We start from the raw sequence: 21905 nt of genomic DNA, 5'->3' as shown, positions 1-21905 counted from the left end.
AAACAATTGAAGAACATAATGCAAGGAGCATTGCAAAGTAATCACCCTTAGAAGCGGGATTCAGTTGACTGATATTGTTCACGATGTCGTGGCAGAAGAGGATAATGCAAGTAACAATCAGGTAAAGATCCCAGAACCATCTGAAAAGTATACAACACCTGAAAATGATAAGCAAAAGAATGCTGTGGCCGAACTAGATCATGTTGCCAATAAAAATGCCAGAGCAAAATAATATTAGCAACCTGAAGGATGACTGTCTCTACCTTTTCCATAGCGGTTCCATAAATCCAAACAAGATACCCAGTTTAAAAGATTTTTAGAGGTATTGAAGCAACTCCATATTAATATATCGCTAGCCGAAGCTTTGGATCAAATGCCCAATTACATGAAATTCATGAAAGATATACTATCGAAGAAGTGCCAATTGGGAGAGTTTGAGACTGTTGCTCTTACTGAAGGGTGCACAACAATGTTGATAAATAAGCTGCCTTCAAAGTTAAAAGACCGAGGGAGTTTTACAATCCCATGTTCAATTGGAAATAATTATGTAGGAAAAGCATTATGTGATCTAAGCACAAGTATAAATCTAATGCCTATGTATATTTTTAGGAAACTAGGAATTGGGAAGGCAAGACCTACTAGTGTTACGTTGCAACTGGCTGATCGATCTTACGCCCATTCAGAAGGTAAAATTGAATATGTATTGGTAAGGGGGGATAAATTTATCTTTCTTGTAGATTTTCTTATCTTAGAATGTGAAGCTGACCATGGTGTACATATTATTCTTAGAAGACCATTTCTTACTATTGGCAGAACCCTAGTTGATGTACAGAAAGGTGAGCTAACTATGAGAGTGAATGATCAATAGGTTACTTTTAATGTGTTTAATGCATTAAAATGTGTAGATGAGAATGAGGAGTGTCAAACCATTGGCTTCATAGAAGCAGAAGTGGACGAATTTGCAAAATTTTGCTACAGCAATTCTGACAGTGAAGACAATTTGATAGAGTAAGGTGACATAGCAAGTTTTGAAGAGCTTGGTGAATTTATGGAAGCCCAGCAGATAATCAATAGGCCAGGGAAGAAATTTGAATCCCTGGATTTGACAGAACAATCGTTTAAGCCACCTAAACCATATGTAGAGGAATCTCCCGTTCTAGAGTTAAAGCCTCTGCCACAGTTCGAGGCTAAGCCTTGTGTAATGTGTACCCAAGAAGGGGGTGTGTAACACCCCTAACGCGTATCTATCTCTGGAATAGGGTTACAATGCATTACCAGAGGTTTCAAATCAAACGAACATAAATTTCAAACTTTAAAAATCATGTCAATAAGCATATTAAAACCAATTCAAAACATACACAATGTCCCTTTTACGAGCCCTCGAGGTCCTAAATACGCGTTAGAAACAAGTCGGGACTAAATAGAAAACTCAGAGAACTTTTCAAGAAACAAGGAAAATTTTCAACACTAAAGGGGTCACATGGCCAAGAGGCACGCCCGTGTCTTAGGCCGTGTGGGGATTCGAAGTAGGGACACACAGCCGTGTCCCAGCTCATGTCCATGCCCGTGTAACTCATTGAATTGGGTCACACGACCAAGTCACACGCCCATGTGCCAGGCCGTGTGCTAGGCTATGTAACAGCCTGAATTGTAACCCTTTGAAAGCTACACGGGACACATGGCCATGTCGCCTAGCCGTGTGTCACACATGGCTGAGACATGCGCTCATGTCTTTACCCGTGTGAACGAAAATAAGCCATTTTTCTCACCCAACTTAGAATGTACCTATAATCAACATTGTACATATAAACAAGCCATAACAAGGCATCCAAATCAAGCATAAACAAGTCATATACATATGGTATAACATCATACAACCAATATGCCCATAGGCACCTCAAATAACAATATTAAAACATATATGAACATGTACTCTATTTGGTCAAAATGAACAACTAACTTATAGGCACATTTGCATCAATACATGCCATTTAGTTTACTTACCAAAACATACCAAAACTTATCAATTGGTACAAAAAATGTCATTCAATCACTAACATTAATAGAAATATATGCTTTTCATAACAAAGCACCAATTCACAACAAATCACAAGAGTTATACAATACACATAATCAACCATAATTTCATCTTCCATAATTCAAGTATATTAAGCCAAACATCAACCATTATAAGGCTAATATTTACATGCCATAAACTAAGCTCATAACATCATCAAAGTGCCAAATCACAATGCAAACAAATGACTATTTAACAACCAAAACACATGGCCAACATTAGCCAAAATACCTATACATGCCATTATAACCAAAATTAAACAACTGAATGTACCAAAAGAGTCGATGGATAGTGTGATATAGCTTTGACAAGCTTCCAACCCGAATGAGCTTTCGATTCACTATAAAACACGAAAAATAACATAGAGTAAGCATTTAAGCTTAGTAAGTTCGTATAACAAAGAATAAAACTTACCATTTAGTCACATAATAGGTAAGTAAACATAGCATATCCCAACATAATTTGGCCAACCGCCTAAGCACATATACATCAACCATGTTAGCCATGTAAATACATATATAAACCAATAATCATGGATGAGCACAACAATTGATTAAGTTTCATATACATGTATCATCCAATTATATTTTCCATATACCATGTAACAACGTTTCCATGTAATTCATATATATCCCTATAATAGTTCGTATCAAACTCTTACCATTTCGTATCAGAACATTTCCTATTAAACCATTTAGAATACCGTTGGATACCTGAGATAGCTCACACATAGTGTGCTAAATCATATAACTGAAATCCGTCAAATCCTATACATGTATGCTCACACGAGCTGTGAAAATTGGCCTGTTCACACGAGTTGTGGGTCAGAACATAGCTATAGGATGCTGCTCACACGAGCTGTGGAGTATCTACAACACATACCAGACCTCAGCCATTGATAGGACGTTCAGGACCAGCACCCGAATTATGTAAACCCTAATGACATGTCATTTGTATCCTATAAATTCCTAAGGTTCAAACGGGGCTCAGTAGTTTTCGAACTTTGTTGGATATGCAACCATGTATATTTATAACAATTCAAAATTCATATATAATTCAATATAAAACATATAAACACAATTTAATCGTAGGAACTTACCTCGACGAGTATACGTAGATACGGAGGTGATTAATCCGAGACTTTCTCTTTGCCCCTATCTAAAGCCGTATAAGTCTTGATATTTATGGATAAATTTAACTCAATTCAAAATATATTTTATTCAATTTAGGCCAAAATCATATTTTGGAAAAATTACCATTTTGCCCCTATATTTTTAATTTCTTTACAATTTAGTCCCTAGCTCATAAAAATGAGAATTCATGAAATTCCACCATAACCTACTATGGATGAATATGAATTAGGTCCCTAGCAAGCCTTATATTTCATTTATTTCATAACTTCACCATGTATAATTTTTTATTTTTCAATTTAGTCCCTAATTGATAATTTCATCAAAAATCACTTAACAAAAGTTGTGTATCTATCAAAAACTATCCATTTTTAATCATGAAACATCAAAAGTCATGTATATTCATTAATGGTAAAACCCTAATAGTTTAACAATTTCACAAATTAGTCCGTGGGCTAGCTAGATTAAGCTATAATGATCCCGAAAACGTAGAAATCATTAAAAATGGGACAAAATACATACCTAATCAAGCCAAACAATCATGGTCAAACCCTAGCTTTAAAAATGGCTACTTTCTCTTGTGAAAAATCGGTTGAAGAAGAAATAAAAGATGAAAGCTTATTTTACTTTATTTAATTTATCATTTAACTATTAAATTACATATATAACCTTTTAAAACATTAATAATTACATTTATGCCAAACGATGATCATCCACTAACATATAAATGGTCTAATTACCATATAAGGACTCTTACTTTAAGGTTCTATAGCTATTTAATGCCTTTAGCTGTTAGAACTCAATTTTTGCACTTTATACAATTTAGTCCTTTTTATCAAATTGAGCATGAAAACAGTAAAATTTCTTAACGAAATTTTTATACGATATTACTATCACTCTCTAGGAAATAAAATAATAATAAAATAAAATTTTTGACTTAAGATTTTTGGTCTCAAAATCGCTGTTACAGGGTGTCATGGTAGTAAGTATTGACAATAATGAGCTCATACCGAATCATACTCTTACGGGATGGAGAGTGTGTATGGACTACCACAGGCTTAATAAGGCAACTAGGAAGGATCATTTCCTTTTGCCATTCATCGATCAAATATTGGACATATTAGCTGGTACGACTTTTTATTGCTTCCTAAGGATATAATTAGATTCTAAAGATCAAGAGAAGACAACTTTCACATGTCTATATGACACTTTTGCATTTAGGCGGATGTTGTTCGGGTTATGTGATGCCCCAACAACTTTCCAACGCTGCATGATGGCCATATTCTCGGACATGGTGAAAAATTTCCTTGAAATTTTTATGGATGACTTCTTTGTGTTAAGAAATAATTTTGAAGATTGTTAAAGAAATTTGAAGATGGTTTTATGTGGTTGTGAAGAAATGAATCTAGTATTAAACTGGGAAAAATGTCATTTCATGGTTCGTGAAGGCATTGTCTTGGGACATAGGGTTTCACAGCGAGGAATTGAAGTGGATAAGGTAAAAATAGAAGTGATCAAAAAATTGCCATTGCCCACTAGTGTTAAGGGTATTAGAAGTTTTTTAGGACACGCAGGATTTTATAGAAGATTTATCAAGGATTTTTTGAAAATCTCTAAACCCTTGTGTACTTTACTTGAATAGAATAAACCTTTTAATTTTGATGATAAATGTTTACAGGCTTTCAAGGAACTTAAGAAATGCCGTGTAGCAGCACCGATTGTGGTTACTCTAGAATGAACATTACCCTTTGAACTCATGTGCGATGCTAGTGATTATGCTGTGGAAGCAGTTTTGGGTCAAATTAGAAACAATGTACTACATACAATATATTATGCTAGTAGGACGTTGACAGAGACTTTGCTTAATTATATCACTATGGAAAAGGAATTACTGGCAGTGGTCTTTGCATTTGACAAATTTCGTTCTTATTTAGTAGGAACAAAGGTTACAATCTACACAGATCACTCGGCTATCAAGTACTTGGTACGAAAAAAAGATACCAAGTTAAGATTGATTAGGTGGATACTTTTATTACAAGATTTTGATTTGGAAATTAGAGATTGGAAGGGAATCGAGAATCAAGTGGCTGACCATTTGTCAAAAATAGAATCGTGGAATGGATATGAAAGCAAGAAATAGATTAAGGAAGAATTCCTAAATGAATAGTTGCTCAATGCCAATGCATTACCTTGGTACACAGACATAGTAAACTTCTGAGTAAGTGGTGTAATGCATCCTGACTTCGATGTTCAAAGAAAACAAAAATTTCTTCATGATGCCAAATCGTACTATAGGGAAAAACCATTCTTATTTAAGCATTGTGTAGACCAAATAATTAGAAAGTGCGTCCTTAATGATGAGAGCCATAGTGTTTTACAAAAATGTCACTCAGCCCCATATGGAGGACATTTTGGAGGGATGAAAATAGCTGCCAAGATACTCCAGTCATGATTCTATTAGCCAAGTTTATTTAAAGATGTTCATGAATTTTATAAGTCGTGTAACTGTTGTCAGAGAACAGGAAATGTGTTTAGGAGACAGAAAATGTCATTGCAAAGTATATTGGAGTATGAACTGTTTGATGTATGGGGAATAGACTTTATGGGTCCGTTTCCACCATCTGTAGGCAAGCTATACATACTTTTGGCAGTAACTATGTTTCTAAGTGGTTAGAAGCAGTAGCGCTATCTTCTAATGATGCTAAGTTGATATTAAATTTTTTGTATAAGAATATTTTCACACGGTTTGGTGCACCAAGAGTCATTATCAGTGATAAGGGATCCTATTTTGATTGCAAAATGATGGCCAATTCCTTGCGCAAGTATGGGGTGAAACATAAAATTTCCACGACATATCACCCTTAAATGAATGGCCAAGCTAAAATCTCTAATAGAGAAATTAAACAAATTTTGGAAAAAAGTGGTGATTCCATCTCGAAAGGACTGGTCTATTAGATTGGATGAAACTCTATGGCATACCGAACTACATTGAAAACACCACTAGGGATGTCATCTTTCCATGTCATTTACCTATTGAACTTGAGTATAAAGTGATTTGAGCAATTAAGAAACTACACATGGACTGGGCTACAACTGGCGATAAGAGATTACTAGAATTGAATGAGACTGAGGAGTTTCAAACACAAGCATATAAGAATGCTCATTTGTATAAGGAAAAGACCAAGTAATGGCATGATGCTAGAATTTTACCAAGGCAATTTCAAACCTAGACAATAGGTATTATTGTTTAATTTAAGGCTTAAATTATTTCTTGGTAAGTTGAAATCTCAATGGTCAGAAAGTAATTCAAGTTTATCTGCATGGTGCTGTTGTTGTTAAAGACTTAAGAACAGAGACTACATTCAAGGTTAATGGACAACACTTGAAGCATCACTGGAGTGCACCTATAGAGCGTGACAAGCAAAATGTTAGCCTTTGTGATGTTTGAATTTTTGTTTTCATGAATAAGTAGTTTTTCCATTTTATTTCCCATTTTTATTTTTATTTTTATTCTCTTTATTTTTAATACAATTTCATTTTTTTTATTATGAATAAGAGCAAAAAAAAAAGAGGATTTGTTAATGTATATAGAGTAGTAATTGCCGCAACATTACAAAGAAGTGTTATGCCATGGCAAATTGAATGATGAGGTGTTAACAATAGAGTTGACCGGTTAGACAATTTCAAAGGAAAGATTTTTAGGCAGTGCATTTAGTGAGTATTAGGAAACCCAAAATATGAGGCCCACAATGTAGGGCTTTGTTATTTCATTTTTTTCCCCTAAAAGTCTTGTCATTTTTAACTTTTCCCCATGCCATAACCCTTCTCGCTCAAGTTTCCCATTCCCTAAAATTTGTCATCATTATTCCTCATCTATTTTCTTTAACTAGTTGACGTTTCCCACTTCTCACAAAGTTCACTTTTTTACAGTTCTCTCATCTTCAACCTCTCTGCTATTATTTTTTTACTCCATTAATTTTCCTTTCTTGTTTCCTTGACCTTTTCTTCGTGGCTAATGTAACGAGTACTTCTAAAGCAGCAGAATCTTCGCGTACTGGTGCCCTGTAACAACCTGATTTTAGGTATAGTCAAAACAGTGATTTCGGGACCACAAATTTGAAGCATAAAAATGTAATTTTCTTATATTTTTATGGTCTAAAATTTTTGGGAATGATTCTGTGAAAATATCATTCAAAAACTTTGACGTTTGAGCAATTAATTTAGCAAAAAGGACTAAATTGCAAAAAATTTAAAACTTGAGTTCTATAAGCTAGAGGTGTCTAATTACTATGAAATTTTAAATTAGAGGTCCTTATATGGTAATTAGACCATTACTTAAGTCGGTGGACAAAAGTGGACATGGTTAGATAAAATTTCAAAGTTTTAAGTGAAGGGCATTTTGGTCATTTAGTAAATAAAGATAAAAATAACTAATAAAAAGGTGTCATCTTCTTCAATTTCATACCCTTGTGCTAAATTTGAAGAGTCACCATAGCTAGGGTTTTGGCCAAAGCTTCTGAGCTCGATTGTAAGTCCGTTCTTGCCCCATTTTTAATGCTTTTTACATTTTTGAAGTCGTTGTAATTCGATCTACTTATTTCTAGCACTAATTTGAGGTATGATTAAGGTCTAGGGTTTGACCCATGTTAGACATGTGTGAATTTTGATGGCTAATGATAGAAAATGCATGTTTGGTGTTGGATAAACAACATTTACTAGGTGATTTTTGATGAAAATGTCAAAAAGGACCTATTTGTAAAAGTTATAAAATAAGTATTAAAAGCGTGATTAATTGAAAAATGTGCGCTGGTATGAGTATCATAATAATTCAGCTAGGCTTGGGGAATGAAGAAATTGGATGAAAATCATTTTACGAGCCTGGGGACTAAATCGTAAAAATGAGAAACATTAAGGGAAAAATGTAATTTTTTCATAATATGATTTTTGGATTGAGCTGAACAATGTGAGTAATAAATAAGCTAAATTTGTTATTATAGATCAAGAAAAATGAGGTTCGGATCTTGATCGGGGGAAAAACAAATTGTTTGACGATTAGGTCAAATTCTACTATTTTTGTACCGAGGTAAGTTCGTATGTAAATACTGTATTGTTTTATTTATGTATTAAATGCTTTCGTATTGTATGAACTGTGATTGACTCTTTGGACGTATTCGACCAAGTTTCGACAAGCGAGAATTCCCGATTGAGCCTTAGGAATAGAATAGGAGATGAGTGACATGTCACTAAGAACCCATGTGTAAATGCGATTATGTAATCCAGGTGCTGGTCTCGTATTACATCTTACCAGTGGCTGGGTAATCTGGCATGTGTTGCAGATACCTGACAGCTTGTGTAAGTAGCATTGTGTAGCTACGTCCTGACTGACAGCGTGTGTGAGCAGGCTCGTGAGTAGCTCGAAAACTAGTCTATATGTATTATGAGATGTGAGGTAGCTTTGGCTACATGTATGACACTTATGTGCAAAATTTCTATGTATTCGTTAATATTCCGAGTGTTCAACAGGAATGTCAAAGTTGTGAAAGACTATGGTTATATTGTGAGTTGGTACATGTATGTACATAAAACTCATGCATAATGAGCTTGATATGTAATGAAACCTTGGTAAGGTGGTGATTGAGTAAGTTATGACTATAAGATTTTAATAACATCCATGCTAATTGTCATCATATTAATTGCATGTTAAATGTGTGGTTGTGATGCTTATTATTTGCATAGGAACTTGCTAAGACTTAAAGCTTACTCCCCTTCTTTTCCCTTATCTTATAGTGTAACCAAGCTAGCTCGGGGATCGAAGACAGTCGGAGATCCAGTCACACTACCAACAAATATTTTGGTACCATTAAATTCAACATTTTGAGTTATGGCATGTATAGGGGACTTGGTCATTTTGTTATATGTCATAATTGATTTGGCCAAATGTGTTGGCTTATATTGGTTGAAATTTCATTTTGTATAAGGCCATTTGAAATTGGCTACTTTTGGTATAATCAATTTATATGATGATGTTTTTCATGGATGTGGGAATTTACTTGATTGAGTTGATAAGTATATGATGTTTGTGCATGATACATGGTAGCATGTGAATGATGTGTTGATGTCTTGGTTGTGACTGATTTGGTTGTATGTAAATGTTAGGATTGGTGCTATGTTGTGTTGTGTAGGTGTGTGCAACAAAGGGTGGCAACATGGCTTGGTAAATATCCTTATTTTTGTCCACACAGGTAGGCACACGGGCTTGTGTCTAGACCGTGTGTGCCCCACGGGCATGTGTTTAGGCCGTGTGTCCCCTGCACCTTAGTTTTGAGAAACAGAATGCTCAGAATTGAGCACACAGGCAGAGACACTGGCGTGTGTGTCAGCCGTGTGGTTGACACGGCCTTGGGCCCGGGCGTGTGAAGTCTGCACCTATTTGATGAAAAATCATAAATATTAAATTGACCATATGGCCTAGCACACGGGCGTGTGACTTGGCCGTGTGACTACAATTTGTTCTTGGGTGATAAACAGAGAGTTACATGGGTTCAGGACACGGGTGTGTCTCAGGTCCACATGGCGTATGACCCCTGTTTAGTGAAAAAGTTTCTAAGTTTTGTGAAATTTTCTAAAGTTCTCGGTTTAGTCCTGAACCACTTCCAAAGCATGTTTTGGGCCTCGTAGGCTCGTATTAGGGACTTTATGATTAAATGCAAAAAGTTTTAATTTGGACGAAAATTTATGGCTCGAAAATATATGTTTTATTGTGTTTAAGTCTAATAATGCCTCGTACCCTGTTTCAGTGTCGAAAACGGGTAAGGGGTGTTACACGCCCCGCAACCAAAGATATTTTTCAATGTTGCCTCATCCCACTAATATTCTAAAGCGGCCATTTTGTTTTAAATAGGGATTTTTGCTGAAGGATGAACCCAACATGGGGTATGACGAATCGGTATCATTGATTGTGGAAAAGCACCATTAGAGCAGATTTGGTCTACACACAAGGGATGTTTTGGGTAAAGTGGTAAGAGAGCTTTACACTCATGTAAATTCCCCAGACTCTCTCTTCATTTATGTACGGGGTAAATTTGTGCCATTCAACAAAAACCATATTAATGCCCAGTTTGGCATCGAGGAGGTTTGATATTAGCATTCTGAATTTGCCGAGAATATTACACTGGAGGGGTTGGCAAGAGTATTGGAGGATTTATACGTTGAAGGAATGCAGTGTACTATTTCAAGTCAAGAGTGTTACATTGTTGAAAGAGCTGCATTAAAACCAATTGGGAATGTGTGGTACCACTTTTTAATAGGTCGTCTTATGCCGTCTATGCATAACAGGACTGTTTCAAAAGAAAGAATGTTGTTGTTGCATTCTATTTTACAAGGGAGACAGATAAATGTAGGGAAGATTATCTTCCAAGAGGTCCGTAAGTGTACTAACAAGAATGCTGGGAGTCTGAATTTTCCTTCCCTTATTTTTGCCCTATATAAGACGACAAATGTGCCTTTAGATGATGCTGAGGAGAGGACATTACACCCTATAAGGATGAGATAAGGCAAACAATTTTTGCCAAGCTATGAGGAACTGAGTTTGCCACAGCATCCCAACATAGCCAGGCTTCCCCTACCACACGTATTCCCATAGCTACATCTCTCGCTTCTCATGACCATAAAATCTTGACTTTTCAAAACAATTAGAATAGAGGTTGTCTCTGTTTGAGGTGCAGTAATACTGGATGACGGAAGAGTTGGAAGAAAGCAATGAATTCCAGGCTAGGTATTGGTTGTATGTGAAAGATAGGGATTTGGCATTAAGATCACTTCAAAAAAAAAATTTTAAGACCTATGCCAAAATTTCCTACTTTCCTAGCTAGTTTAATCTTGTCTACAGAGAGCGGAAAATAGCCAGTTCAACCTGCTGCTAGAACTGACCTCATGACTGAAGGAGTCACTGCAGATAAAGGAAAAGCTATTGAGAAGGAATTAGAAAAGTCAACCTCTACCGACCAAGAGAAGGAAGTAGAAGAAGGAAAGGAAGAAACAAATGTCCCTACCACGACACTAGATATTGTCACTGAAAAAGGTAAAACTCTTGAACCGACTCCTTCATCCATCTCGATGACTACACAGGATCAAGTAATCGATCAACTAATCGATGAATTAACAGAGACCAACAAAAAAGGTGAGGAAGTAGACCTAAGGAAAAGAAAGATGCAATACAAATTCAGTGCTCACAAGTCCACGAGAAAGAATTGAATGAAGTACCAACATGCTAGTCCAAGGAGGTTAAGTTTTGTTATTCTCTCATGCATTGCATAACTTTTTTTCTTGTTTGTGTGCATATTCATACTTGTTAAATATTGTTCATGATTTTACATACATTGAGGACAATGCATCCCTTAAGGTTAGGGGTGTATTGTGCATCTAGGTTGTATTTTGTATGTTTATTTTGGTATATAGGATATTTTTCCATGGAATAATAACTATTGAAATACTGCCTTATCAGTAAGAAGTAATATTTTTCTTTATGATGTTCGATGATGAGCTTAAATATTTTTTTCAATATACCTAGAACAAGTAACAATGGATTGGGTAAAGTTAGCTTAGGCTAAGTTTCATGTAAATTGATTTCTAAAAATAGGATGTTCTATACTCAATTCTTTTTGTTTTTCGAAATATAATATCTTTTTAATGCCCTTAGGGATTTTTGAAGCCAAACATTAGTAAATTTCCACGAAATTTTGTTTTAAAAAATATGTACTCCAATGCTTAGAGTTGCTAGGTAGGTCAACATCACTTTGTTTGCTCCATCATGCTGTATATTAGAAAGGAGGACCTAAGTAAGAATGCGTGATATAACTTTAAGGGGCATTTCGTTGTAGCAAAGGACTGAGTAGCTAAGGAGGTAGTTGTATGCTCCATCTATCTTTTTAGTTAAAAGCCTTAGCTTCATGAATGACTTTTGGTTTAAATTGTGACATGATTAAGTACTCGGCAATCTGTTGTATGCTCCATCATGATTGTCAAGTCCAGGAATTTTGTGGCATGCAAAATACCCTAATAATAATTTACTTTACTATTTCAAAAAAAAAAAGAGAGAAGAAAGAAGAATATGAAAAATAACATGTTTTGATATGGACCTAAATCAAGTGACTTCTGTTTAGGTAACAAATGAACTAAGTAAATAAAAAAAGATATTTTCTATAGGACGAAAGAGAGAATGCATGAATAATTAGGAAATTTTGTTTTTAGGGAAAATTTTGTACTGCCTTGCTAAACGAACATTTGACAATTGAATCAATCTTAGGAAAAGAGAAGATTGCTGAGAACGGAGGTATAAATTGTTTTTCGAATAGATAGGCAGTACGAGGAAATATATTTTTCCAAGGCAAGATGGGTGCATTCATGCATTTAGATGTATTTTGCTTGAAGACAAGCAATAAATCAGGTTTGGGGTTGTGATAACTCTTGAAAAAAGTTATATTTCATGCCTTTAGACCAAGCTAATTGTTTGTACTTAAGTACATATTGTTGCATTTTTAGGACATTTTAGTTAGCATTTTTAATATGGCATTAGGACTTGGACTGTGGTGGAATTAGGTGCTTTTAATCGCTTGTGGTGGAATTCTTTGTGTTTATATGGCAGGAATAGGTTTTGGAACAATGAAATAAAGGAGTGAAGTACAGATAGTTTGCCATTACAGATGCCATGGCAATGCCGAGAAGACCAAGTCAGCATTTTTTGCGTAGCAATTCAAATTCAAATTCAAACTTGTACCAGATAAACCCCCTTAAAAGTGGAGAAGATAATCACGAGTTGTTAGCCGACCCTAGCCTAATCTATCTATAAAAATCGATGAAGGGGGCCTCATAAACGAAGAAGAAAAAGTGAGAGAGATTCTTAGGCGTGAATAAGGGTTCAGTGGCGCAAAGGACAGAAAGTCGAAGGCAGTCCTTCTTAGCCATCATAGGATGATGTGCTGACGAAGTGTGGACTAGGCAAGTGAAAGTTGCTTCCCGAAGTTCTTTTCTTATTTCCTTTAAAAGATTGAATTGTAGTAGTCGAACGTAATGTCGGATAATACTTTGGATTGGAATTTTATTTCCTAGCCTATGAGCTAAATTTCATAGGGTTGTGATTACTTTTGATGAAACCTTAACTATTTTTATGGATGCAGTATATATCTAATTTACTTTATTGTTTCATTTGATTGTTCTTATTTTTTAATTAAAATGCAACCATCTCTAGACATAGAAGGCTGTTTGTATGCTATAAACTGCTTTTAATTCTGAAAGGGTTGGATTGGTTGGATTAAAATTAAATGAAATGAGTAAGTATTCGATAGACACTTGTAGTTGACTCTAGACATAGAGTCACGATCATATAAAAAGAACCCATGCAAGATATCTAAAAAGCCTCTAGACAAGGGCAAGGTAACTTGAGGTTTTGTCCTCGCGAGAGGCAGACCATTTTAGAACTCTTCTATGCAGTAAAGTAGATATGATTTTGACAAGGCATTATTGACAATTAGGGTTGATTCTAGGTAATTCCGACCTTTCGAATCAACATCACTTTGTCCTTATTCTTTGTTGTAGTATCTTTGCCACAACATATTTCGTTCTTTATTTCTTTATTTACATTCTACCCGGATAATCACTCTCGTTATTGCCATTACATTTCTGCTTTCACTTTTACCATAGCATTTCTAGTTACGCATTGATTCTATGTATTGCTTACATCATTCCTCCACTAATTTCCATTGCATATTTATCATTCAGTTTGCCATAGTATTAATCGCATTTTATTAAAATAATTTGACCACTTTTGTGCCTCAATCTGACCCTCGTGGGAACAATACTCACTTATCACTTTATTACTTGAACCTACATGTATATGTGCTGTAACACCCCAAACCCGGCCTGGAAGTTTGGCTCGAATCTGGCGTGTCACATTGAAGTGTTTTTCGAAAACCATGTTTCCATTAAAAACCCTTCTTAATAATTAAAAACTTATACCCTTTTTAAACCTTGTTAGAAAACCTCAGCTGAATAACATTCTTAACAACTTTGTAAAAATCTGGCGATTATGGAAGCTTAATTTAAAAACAATTACGGTTACGTGATGTTTTGAACAACGATGAGTTGCTTTGGAAAACCGTGTTCTAATACTAGCAATTATAAGAACAATAAATAAAATTCCAAATTTGAAATCTAGAAAATTGCAACTGCTTTACTACAACCCACATAAAACATTTAAAAGTAATAATCAAAATTGTAACATAAACAGTGTGTGTGGCTTCCTCCGACCCCCTCGCAGCCCCGATCCGTCTAAGGCTGGAAATTACCTGAAAGGTTAATAAATGGGGTGAGTTTACGAAAACTTAGTGTGAAATCCCCTACTATAAAAGGAACAGTCAGTCAAATAAAAGAATTAAAAGTCTAGCCCCAGCCTTACTTTATAGTTTCAATACCAATTGGGCCTTAGCCCATTATAACAGACAGTACCAGATGGGCTTTAACCCATTACAGAATAAGAAACATTATCAGAACTAGAATTAGAATCAGAATCAGAATCAGAATTAGGTGACAGAATCAGAATCAAAATCAAGTATCAAATGTGAATCAAAATCGAATCGATGTCGTAATGAATCAAAAATCAGAATGTGAATGCAATCTCAACCCAATCCAGCCTATAGCCAACCGCTACACTCCACCCGTACCAGCCCTACACTCAATTGTGGGGAATAGCTCAACCCACCCAGCCTTACACTCCATAGTTGCAGCATTGCTGCTCAGTTATCAGTAAGTTGAGGCAAAGCCTCCAGTACGTGGGCAAGCCACTTTCAGTACTTCCTCCATCAATATAACCCATAACCCATGCAACAGATATAAATGTCATGGCATACAACATACAGAATCGAATATCATGCCCATATTTGAATCAAACAGATCCAGATCAAGTCATTCATATCACCAGGATATATTCACAATCAAATTCGTCAACCATACAGTCCAAGTCAGTCACTTGCCCACAAGGGCAAAAAAGTCATTTAACACCCCAGGGGCAAAATGGTAATTTACCCCACAAGGTATCTCGGTAATTCCACCCTACAGGGGTATTTTAGTAATTCTACCCTATAAGGGTATTTCGATAATTCTACCCTACAAGGGTATTCCGGTAATTCTACCCTACAGGGGTATTCCGGTAATTCTACCCTACAGGGGTATTCTGATAATTCTACCCTACAGGGGTATTCCGGTAATTCTACCCTACAGGGGTATTTCAGTAATTCTACCCTACAGGGGTATTTCGGTAATTCCACCATACAGGGGTATTGTGATAATTCTACCCTACAGGGGTATTTCAGTAATTCTACCCTACAGGGGTATTCCAGTAATTCTACCCTACAGGGGTATTCTAGTAATTCTACCCTACAGGGGTATTTCAATAATTCTACCCTACAAGGGTATTTCGGTAATTTCACAAATCAGGGGTATTTTGGTATTTTATAAACTAGGGGTATTTTGGTAATTTTATTGATCGAGGGTATTTTGGTAATTTTGTAAACCAAGGGTATTTCAGTAATTTTGTAAATCGAGGGTAAAATGGTAATTCTGTAAATCGAGGATAAGACGGTAATTCTGTAAATCGAGGATAAAATGGTAATTCTATAAATCGAGGGTAAAATGGTAATTCTATAAATCGAGGGTAAAACGATAATTCTGTAAATCGAGGGTAAAATGGTAATTCTATCTTACAGGAGTATTTCAGTAATTTTACAAATCGAGGGTATTTCAGTAATTTTGCAAACTGAGGGTATTTTGATAATTTTACAAATCAAGGATATTTGGGTAATTTTATAAATCGGGGGTACTTTGGTAATTTTACAAGTCGAGGGTATTTCAGTAATTTTACAAATCGAGGGTATTTCAGTAATTTTGCAAACTGAGGGTATTTCGGTAATTTTACAAATCGAGGGTATTTTAGTAATTTTACAACGATGATATTTCGGTAATTTTATAAATCGTGGTACTTTGGTAATTTTACAACTGGGGGTATTTCAGTAATTTGGTAAACTAAAGTATTCTAAACAGGGATAACAATACGAATGGCCCTAAAGCCCATTCTCGGCCCAAATGGGCCCACACGCTCGTGTGGCCCTTTTAGCCCAAATCTAGCCACAAATATGAGATTCACCTAGCCTAGTCCAATATTTACTACACAATCAAACAACTTATCCAATGGGCCTCGTAGGCCCATTGGGCCCACATGGCCCCTTTCGACCCATCGCGGCCTGAAGTAGCCATCCTACAGCTAGAGTAGCGAGAAATACACACCTGATTGTAGACTGGAGTTAATTCATGCTCCGAGCACTCTTAGCCGACGACCAACCCAAACGAGCACGTCATAAAGCGAAAAGGATCAGCCAAGAAAGGTACCTTACTCTCCTCATGGTTCTCTCTATTTAAAGCCAGCTTCGCATCCTCTCTTATGTTAGCTTCCCGATGTGGGATCCCTCCATCATCAGAGTTTAAATTCAACACCAACTCTTGCCGCCCCCTATTAGCAAAATAAATGCTCTTTGCTTGCCATGGGATTCGAACCCATGCCTCCCCTTAAATGCTCCACACGCTACTTGCCACTAAGCCACAAGGCTTTTTGTGTCACAATTTCTCCAACAATATTCTTAAGGCCTACCTACTACACCCAGGGTTTGATTCACCTTAAACCAAAATTTTTGCTAGAGTCCAGGTTTGAACCCAGGACTTCTCTAACACTTCTTAGCACACTTAACCACTAAAACAAGACTTCAACTACGAAATTTTCATGCACAACAGAATATTATAAGCTTCCTTCAACCGCTCTCATGCTTAAGGCCCAAAACTTCTAGGCCCAAATTCAGGGTGTTATATGTGCACAAAATCGCGTATCATTTCACATGCGGCAAACTGCCTAGGTTTTTATACAAACTAAAGGTTTTGGAAAAGATTGGTAATATCATGGGTAAGGTGGCTCGACTGGATGTCAACACTGACAGTTGTTCAAGGGGTAAATTTGCAAGAATGGCTATTTACGTAGATTTGGAGAAACCACTTACATCACAGATCATGGTTAATGGTAAAGTCCAGAGGGTAGAATTTGAATCCTTACCGGTAGTATGCTTCTCTTGCAGTCGCTATGGACACCTGAAGGATGTTTGCCCCTCTATTGCCTCTGAATGATCATCTCTTGAAGGGGGTAAACAATGACGAACATGGACTTGAGAACTCGATTTCGATGGTTGCAGATGAACCCTTTGATCCATGGATGCTAGTTAGGCGAATATCAATGTAAAATAAAAATTCTAATTAGAATAGAAAAATGGGATCTACGGCGAAAGGAATGGGGGGTTTAAAATTTGGTATCCTATAATTAATGGAAAATAATGAAATTGTCGTGGAAGGAGCGGCCGCTAATATCCCAGGAGTTAGGTTTAAAAAGGTTGAGTTTCTAAGGAATTTAGAAGGTAAAAAAACTGGGCAGATTGTTAGGCCAATAGTGGGTATTAAGGAGACCAAGTGCAGGCCATGTGTTAAACAAGGGCTTTGGGAACACAAAATTTGGTTTGGAAAAAGAGAGAAAAAAGTTTGGTGTAGGGTCTTCTAAAAGGGAAAGGCGTAATATTGGGCCAAGGGTCTGGTGAAAGAAGGCTGCTGCAGTAGTATTGATACAAACGACCAATATTAAGAGCGTATTTTGGAACTTGTGGAGCAGCCCATAAACATCACGGCTTCCAGCGTTAAATCAATTGAAAAAGCGAGTAACTTTATTCATTTTAACCCCACTTTCGAGGGCCCTGTTGAACCTTTTGTAGATTTAAATTCTAAATTCCTTGATACTAATAGATATACAATAGTGAAATTTAAAGAAAATATGGAGCCTAATTCATTCAAGAGCTCTTCTAGTGAGGGATAGGTTAAAATTGTGAAATTTAATCTTGGTTCGAAAAGGCGAATTGTAATGGAAAAAGTAGCAATGGATGTGTTGAGAAGGCTCTTAATAAAACCATTCGTAATCGTGAAAATTGTTTTAAATCAGCTGCCATTGCTCGTGTTTCTCTACCAAACACCATGTCTTCCATGGGAAGCCTTATTAGATTCCAAGCTGTGCTTGAGGCTGATACGACTTCACATAAAATGAGAAGCCAAGATGATGGTGTGGGGCCTCATATAACTCTTTAGGGGTTAGTTCTCTTCTCTTTTATTTATTTTTATATTTTTTGTTAGAACTGTCAGGGGTACACCAACTCCAAATTCCCATGTTTGTTTTTGGAATATAACAGGGATTATAGACAAGATTTGGTTGGGTTGCTAGAAACAAGGGTCAGTGGTGACAAAGTGGATTTGGTTATAGTTAAACTTAGTTTTTAGTATTCTCATCGTGTAAAAGTAATGGGTTTTTCAGGTGGATTTGGATCGACTAGAGGGATATTGTTTATGTTGAAGTCCTCAAAAACCATCTTCAGTTTATTTTAATTAGAGTTTTAGATAATGTTTGTGGGCAACCTTTTTTGATCATCATGGTCTATGCCAATCTTGATAGTTGTAAATGAAGACTTCTCTTGGGAGCTTTAGAAAGCATCATTCTAGTAGATGGTACTCCATGCTTAGTGATTGAAAATTTTAACGCCATTCTTGCTTCTAACGAAAAGAAAGGAGGGTGGGCCTTGGGAAAAAGGTGCTCTCCTTTTTTGTGATTTTATGGATTTTAATTAGTTACATGACTGGGGTTTTCAAGGACCACATTTTACTTGTCAAAGAGGTGAAGTGTTTGAGAGTTGGATAGGGCCATATGTAATGATGCTTAGAGGGTGGCCTTCCCATACAGCATGGTGACTCTTTTATCAAGACTCAAATCAGACCATAGACCTTTATGTTTATCTCTCAAGCTAAAAGTCTCTTTTCTAAGGGATCAATTCTGTTTTCTTGTCGACTAGGTTGAACATCCGGGTTTTTCAGATTTCGTCATACAAAACTGAATTGTCCCTGGAAGCATGTCAAAGTCCCACTCTGATTTTACGAATCATGTCAAACTTTGGAATAAGAAAGTGTACGGGCACATTTCTTCCCATAAGAGGCAGTTGATTAGAACGCTCAACAATGTACAAAAAGCATTGGATGGGGTTAAATTTTCGTATCTCAGCTAAGTTGAAATGGAGGTCAAAGAAGAGTTGGAGAATGTTTTATATCATGAGGAACTCTTATGGTATCAGAAGGCGAAATGTGACTGGTTGTCTCCAGGAGAACGTAACACCAAATATTTCTATACGTTTACCTTGCGAAGATGAAATAGAATTGAGTCGGTGCTTTAAAGAATGACTCTGGTGAATGGATCTTGGATGAGGAGAAATTGAAATATGAGGTAGTTAAATTCTAGAAGAAGCTATATGGTGAACATCTGGGTCCTATGAGAGGCTTACCTTCGAGTGTATTCTCGCGTCTATATGAGGTAGATGTCTAGCTCTTAAGCAAGCTGATTACTGATGAGGAAATCAAGAAAACACTTTTTGACATGGCACTGTTAAATGCTCGAGACAGTGATGGGTATCATTCCTTGTTTTACTAGAGTCAGTGGGATCATGTTGGCACCTCTATTTGTGAATAGGTCAAAAAGGTATTTTCAGGTGAGAAATTGATCCAGATTTAAACAATACCCTCATTGTACTTATCCTTAAAGTTTAGAACCCATACAATTTTTCTCAATTCTACCCTATCAACCTCTGCTCCATCCTTTACAAAATGGTTATGAGCAGGCCGGCTTTGTAGCGGGTAGAAATATAATAGACAATATCATTACCGCTCAAGAGGTTGTTCATTCTATAAGAAGCAAGCAGAAGAATAGAAAATAGATGTCTATCAAAATCGATCTGGAGAAAGAGTACGACTGTGTGCACTAGGAATTCGTAGACAACTCGTTACAGGCTGCATGTATCCCTAAGTTCCTCCGCAATGTAATTATGTCTGCTATTTCTAATTCTTCTATTCAGATTATGTGGAATGGGATTCCAACTTAAAAATACTAGTGAGTGGTGTTTGACAGGGCAGCCCTTTATCCCCTTATTTGTTTATTCTGTGTATGGAATGGTTGGGTCACAATATCCGTTCAACTATTGATTCTGGTAATTGGTTACCTATACAATTGTCACATATAGGTCCACCACTATCTCATATTTTCTTTGTAGATGACCTGATCCTCTTTGGTCATGCGGATAAGCATTAATCAAATATCATTAAAGGAGTCTTGGATATTTTTTTTGATTTCTTGGGGCACAAGATTAATATGAAAAAAACCAACATCTTCTTTTTGAAAGGTGTAGATGATACCTAAGGGAGGTGCATAAGCAACATTCTAGGCTATCAGGATGTGTAGAACCTGGGAATTTATCTAGGAGTGCCTCTCTTACTTGACAAGGCAACAAATAATACTCTATATTTCATTGTTGACAGGGTGCGTAGTAAGCTTTCAAGTTAGGATGCTCGGAAAGTATTCTTAGCTGGTAGGGTTGCTCTGGCCCAATCAGTGTTGCTTGGAGTCCTAAGCTATTTCATGTAGACTAATAATCCCTAAAGGTTTTTGTGATGAAAGTGAAAAAATAGTCAAGCTATTCATATGGAGATCTTATAATGAGGTTAAAAATATGGATTAGGTGAGTTGGGATTCAGTGTGTTAACCTAGGGATCATGGTGGTCTTGGGCTTAGACATTTAAGAGGCCACAATACATATTTTATGATGAAGATTAGTTTCAATATTGCAACAAATTCCAATGCTCTATGGGCTTAAATTCTCAGGTCAAAATACAAAGTACAAGTTGGCATACTAGATTCTCTGACAAGTGGACATAGATCCTTTCTATGGTATACTCTCGCCAAAGTTTGGCCTCTTATTTGAGAGAACTTGCTTTGGTTAGTTGGAAATGGGATGGATATGAATTGCTGGAAAGACCATTGGATTCCAAAGGTTGGCCCTCTAATAAAGCGGATCCCATCTACTTCAAAACTTGGCATGGACTGTTCCTTTAGACATGGTTACAAGTGATGGTTTTCGAAATCTTGACTTCTTTCGACTTTAGTGTACCGAGGATATCATTGTTAGGATTGTAAGTATCCCACCTCCTTACCCATTTGTAGGACCACATAGGATTATATGGGGGAGTTCTTCGACGAGTTCTTTCTCTTTGAAAAGCACTTATGGTAAACTTTGGGAGGAAGATTGGAACTTGAAAGAGTCTATTTGCCAGCTTCCATGAAGTTTCAAGGACTCCAACGGGTTAGATTTTTTATTTGGCTCATTTTAATGAATAGATTACTCACAAGTACAAAAAGGGTAAGGCGAGGAATAAGAAGTGACAACACGTGTTGACTTTGCGGGCATGACCTAGAAGAGCTTCTACATGTCCTTGGAGATTGTCCCATGGCTAGAGACGTTGGAATAAGCTTATGCTTGTGGAGAAACAAGTTTATATTTACTCTGAATCCCTTTCTAAATGGATGATAGAAAATCTCCAATCATTGCCTTCTTCTAGTTTGAATGAGATTGATTAGCCTTGTCATTTTGGGATGTTTGCTTGGCGTTTATGGAAGAATCACAACAATTTTGTTTTTCAAGATATCACTTGGAGCATGGAGGAAATCATCAAGGTCTCTTATAGTTGGGTAAGAT

At 36.4% G+C, this 21905-nt stretch overlaps 1 protein-coding gene across 1 annotated transcript; it reads left to right on the top strand.

Annotated features, from left to right (window-relative positions):
- The first annotated feature begins 373 nt into the window (after positions 1-373).
- LOC108455328 (uncharacterized) lies at positions 374-1012 on the top strand. Its single transcript, XM_017753907.1, has 3 exons — positions 374-686; positions 738-836; positions 906-1012. Exons 1-3 carry the CDS (start codon positions 374-376, stop codon positions 1010-1012), a joined length of 519 nt encoding a protein of 172 aa, XP_017609396.1.
- Positions 1013-21905: the final 20893 nt, after the last annotated feature.

Source organism: Gossypium arboreum, chromosome 9 (genome assembly GCF_025698485.1).
Source record: "Gossypium arboreum isolate Shixiya-1 chromosome 9, ASM2569848v2, whole genome shotgun sequence".
NCBI lineage: Eukaryota > Viridiplantae > Streptophyta > Magnoliopsida > Malvales > Malvaceae > Gossypium > Gossypium arboreum.
The sequence above is the reverse complement of the archived record's forward strand: the minus strand, read 5'-3'. Positions and strand labels throughout refer to the sequence as shown.

What these genes read in the sequence shown, in the direction of transcription:
- LOC108455328 (XM_017753907.1), top strand. Translation starts at nt 374, where the DNA reads ATGCCCAATTACATGAAATTCATGAAAGATATACTATCGAAGAAGTGC. An exon ending in ATCTTACGCCCATTCAGAAG is followed by an intron (nt 687 to 737) that starts GTAAAATTGAAT and finishes TCTTTCTTGTAG; the next exon opens with ATTTTCTTATCTTAGAATGT. An exon ending in CCTAGTTGATGTACAGAAAG is followed by an intron (nt 837 to 905) that starts GTGAGCTAACTA and finishes TAAAATGTGTAG; the next exon opens with ATGAGAATGAGGAGTGTCAA.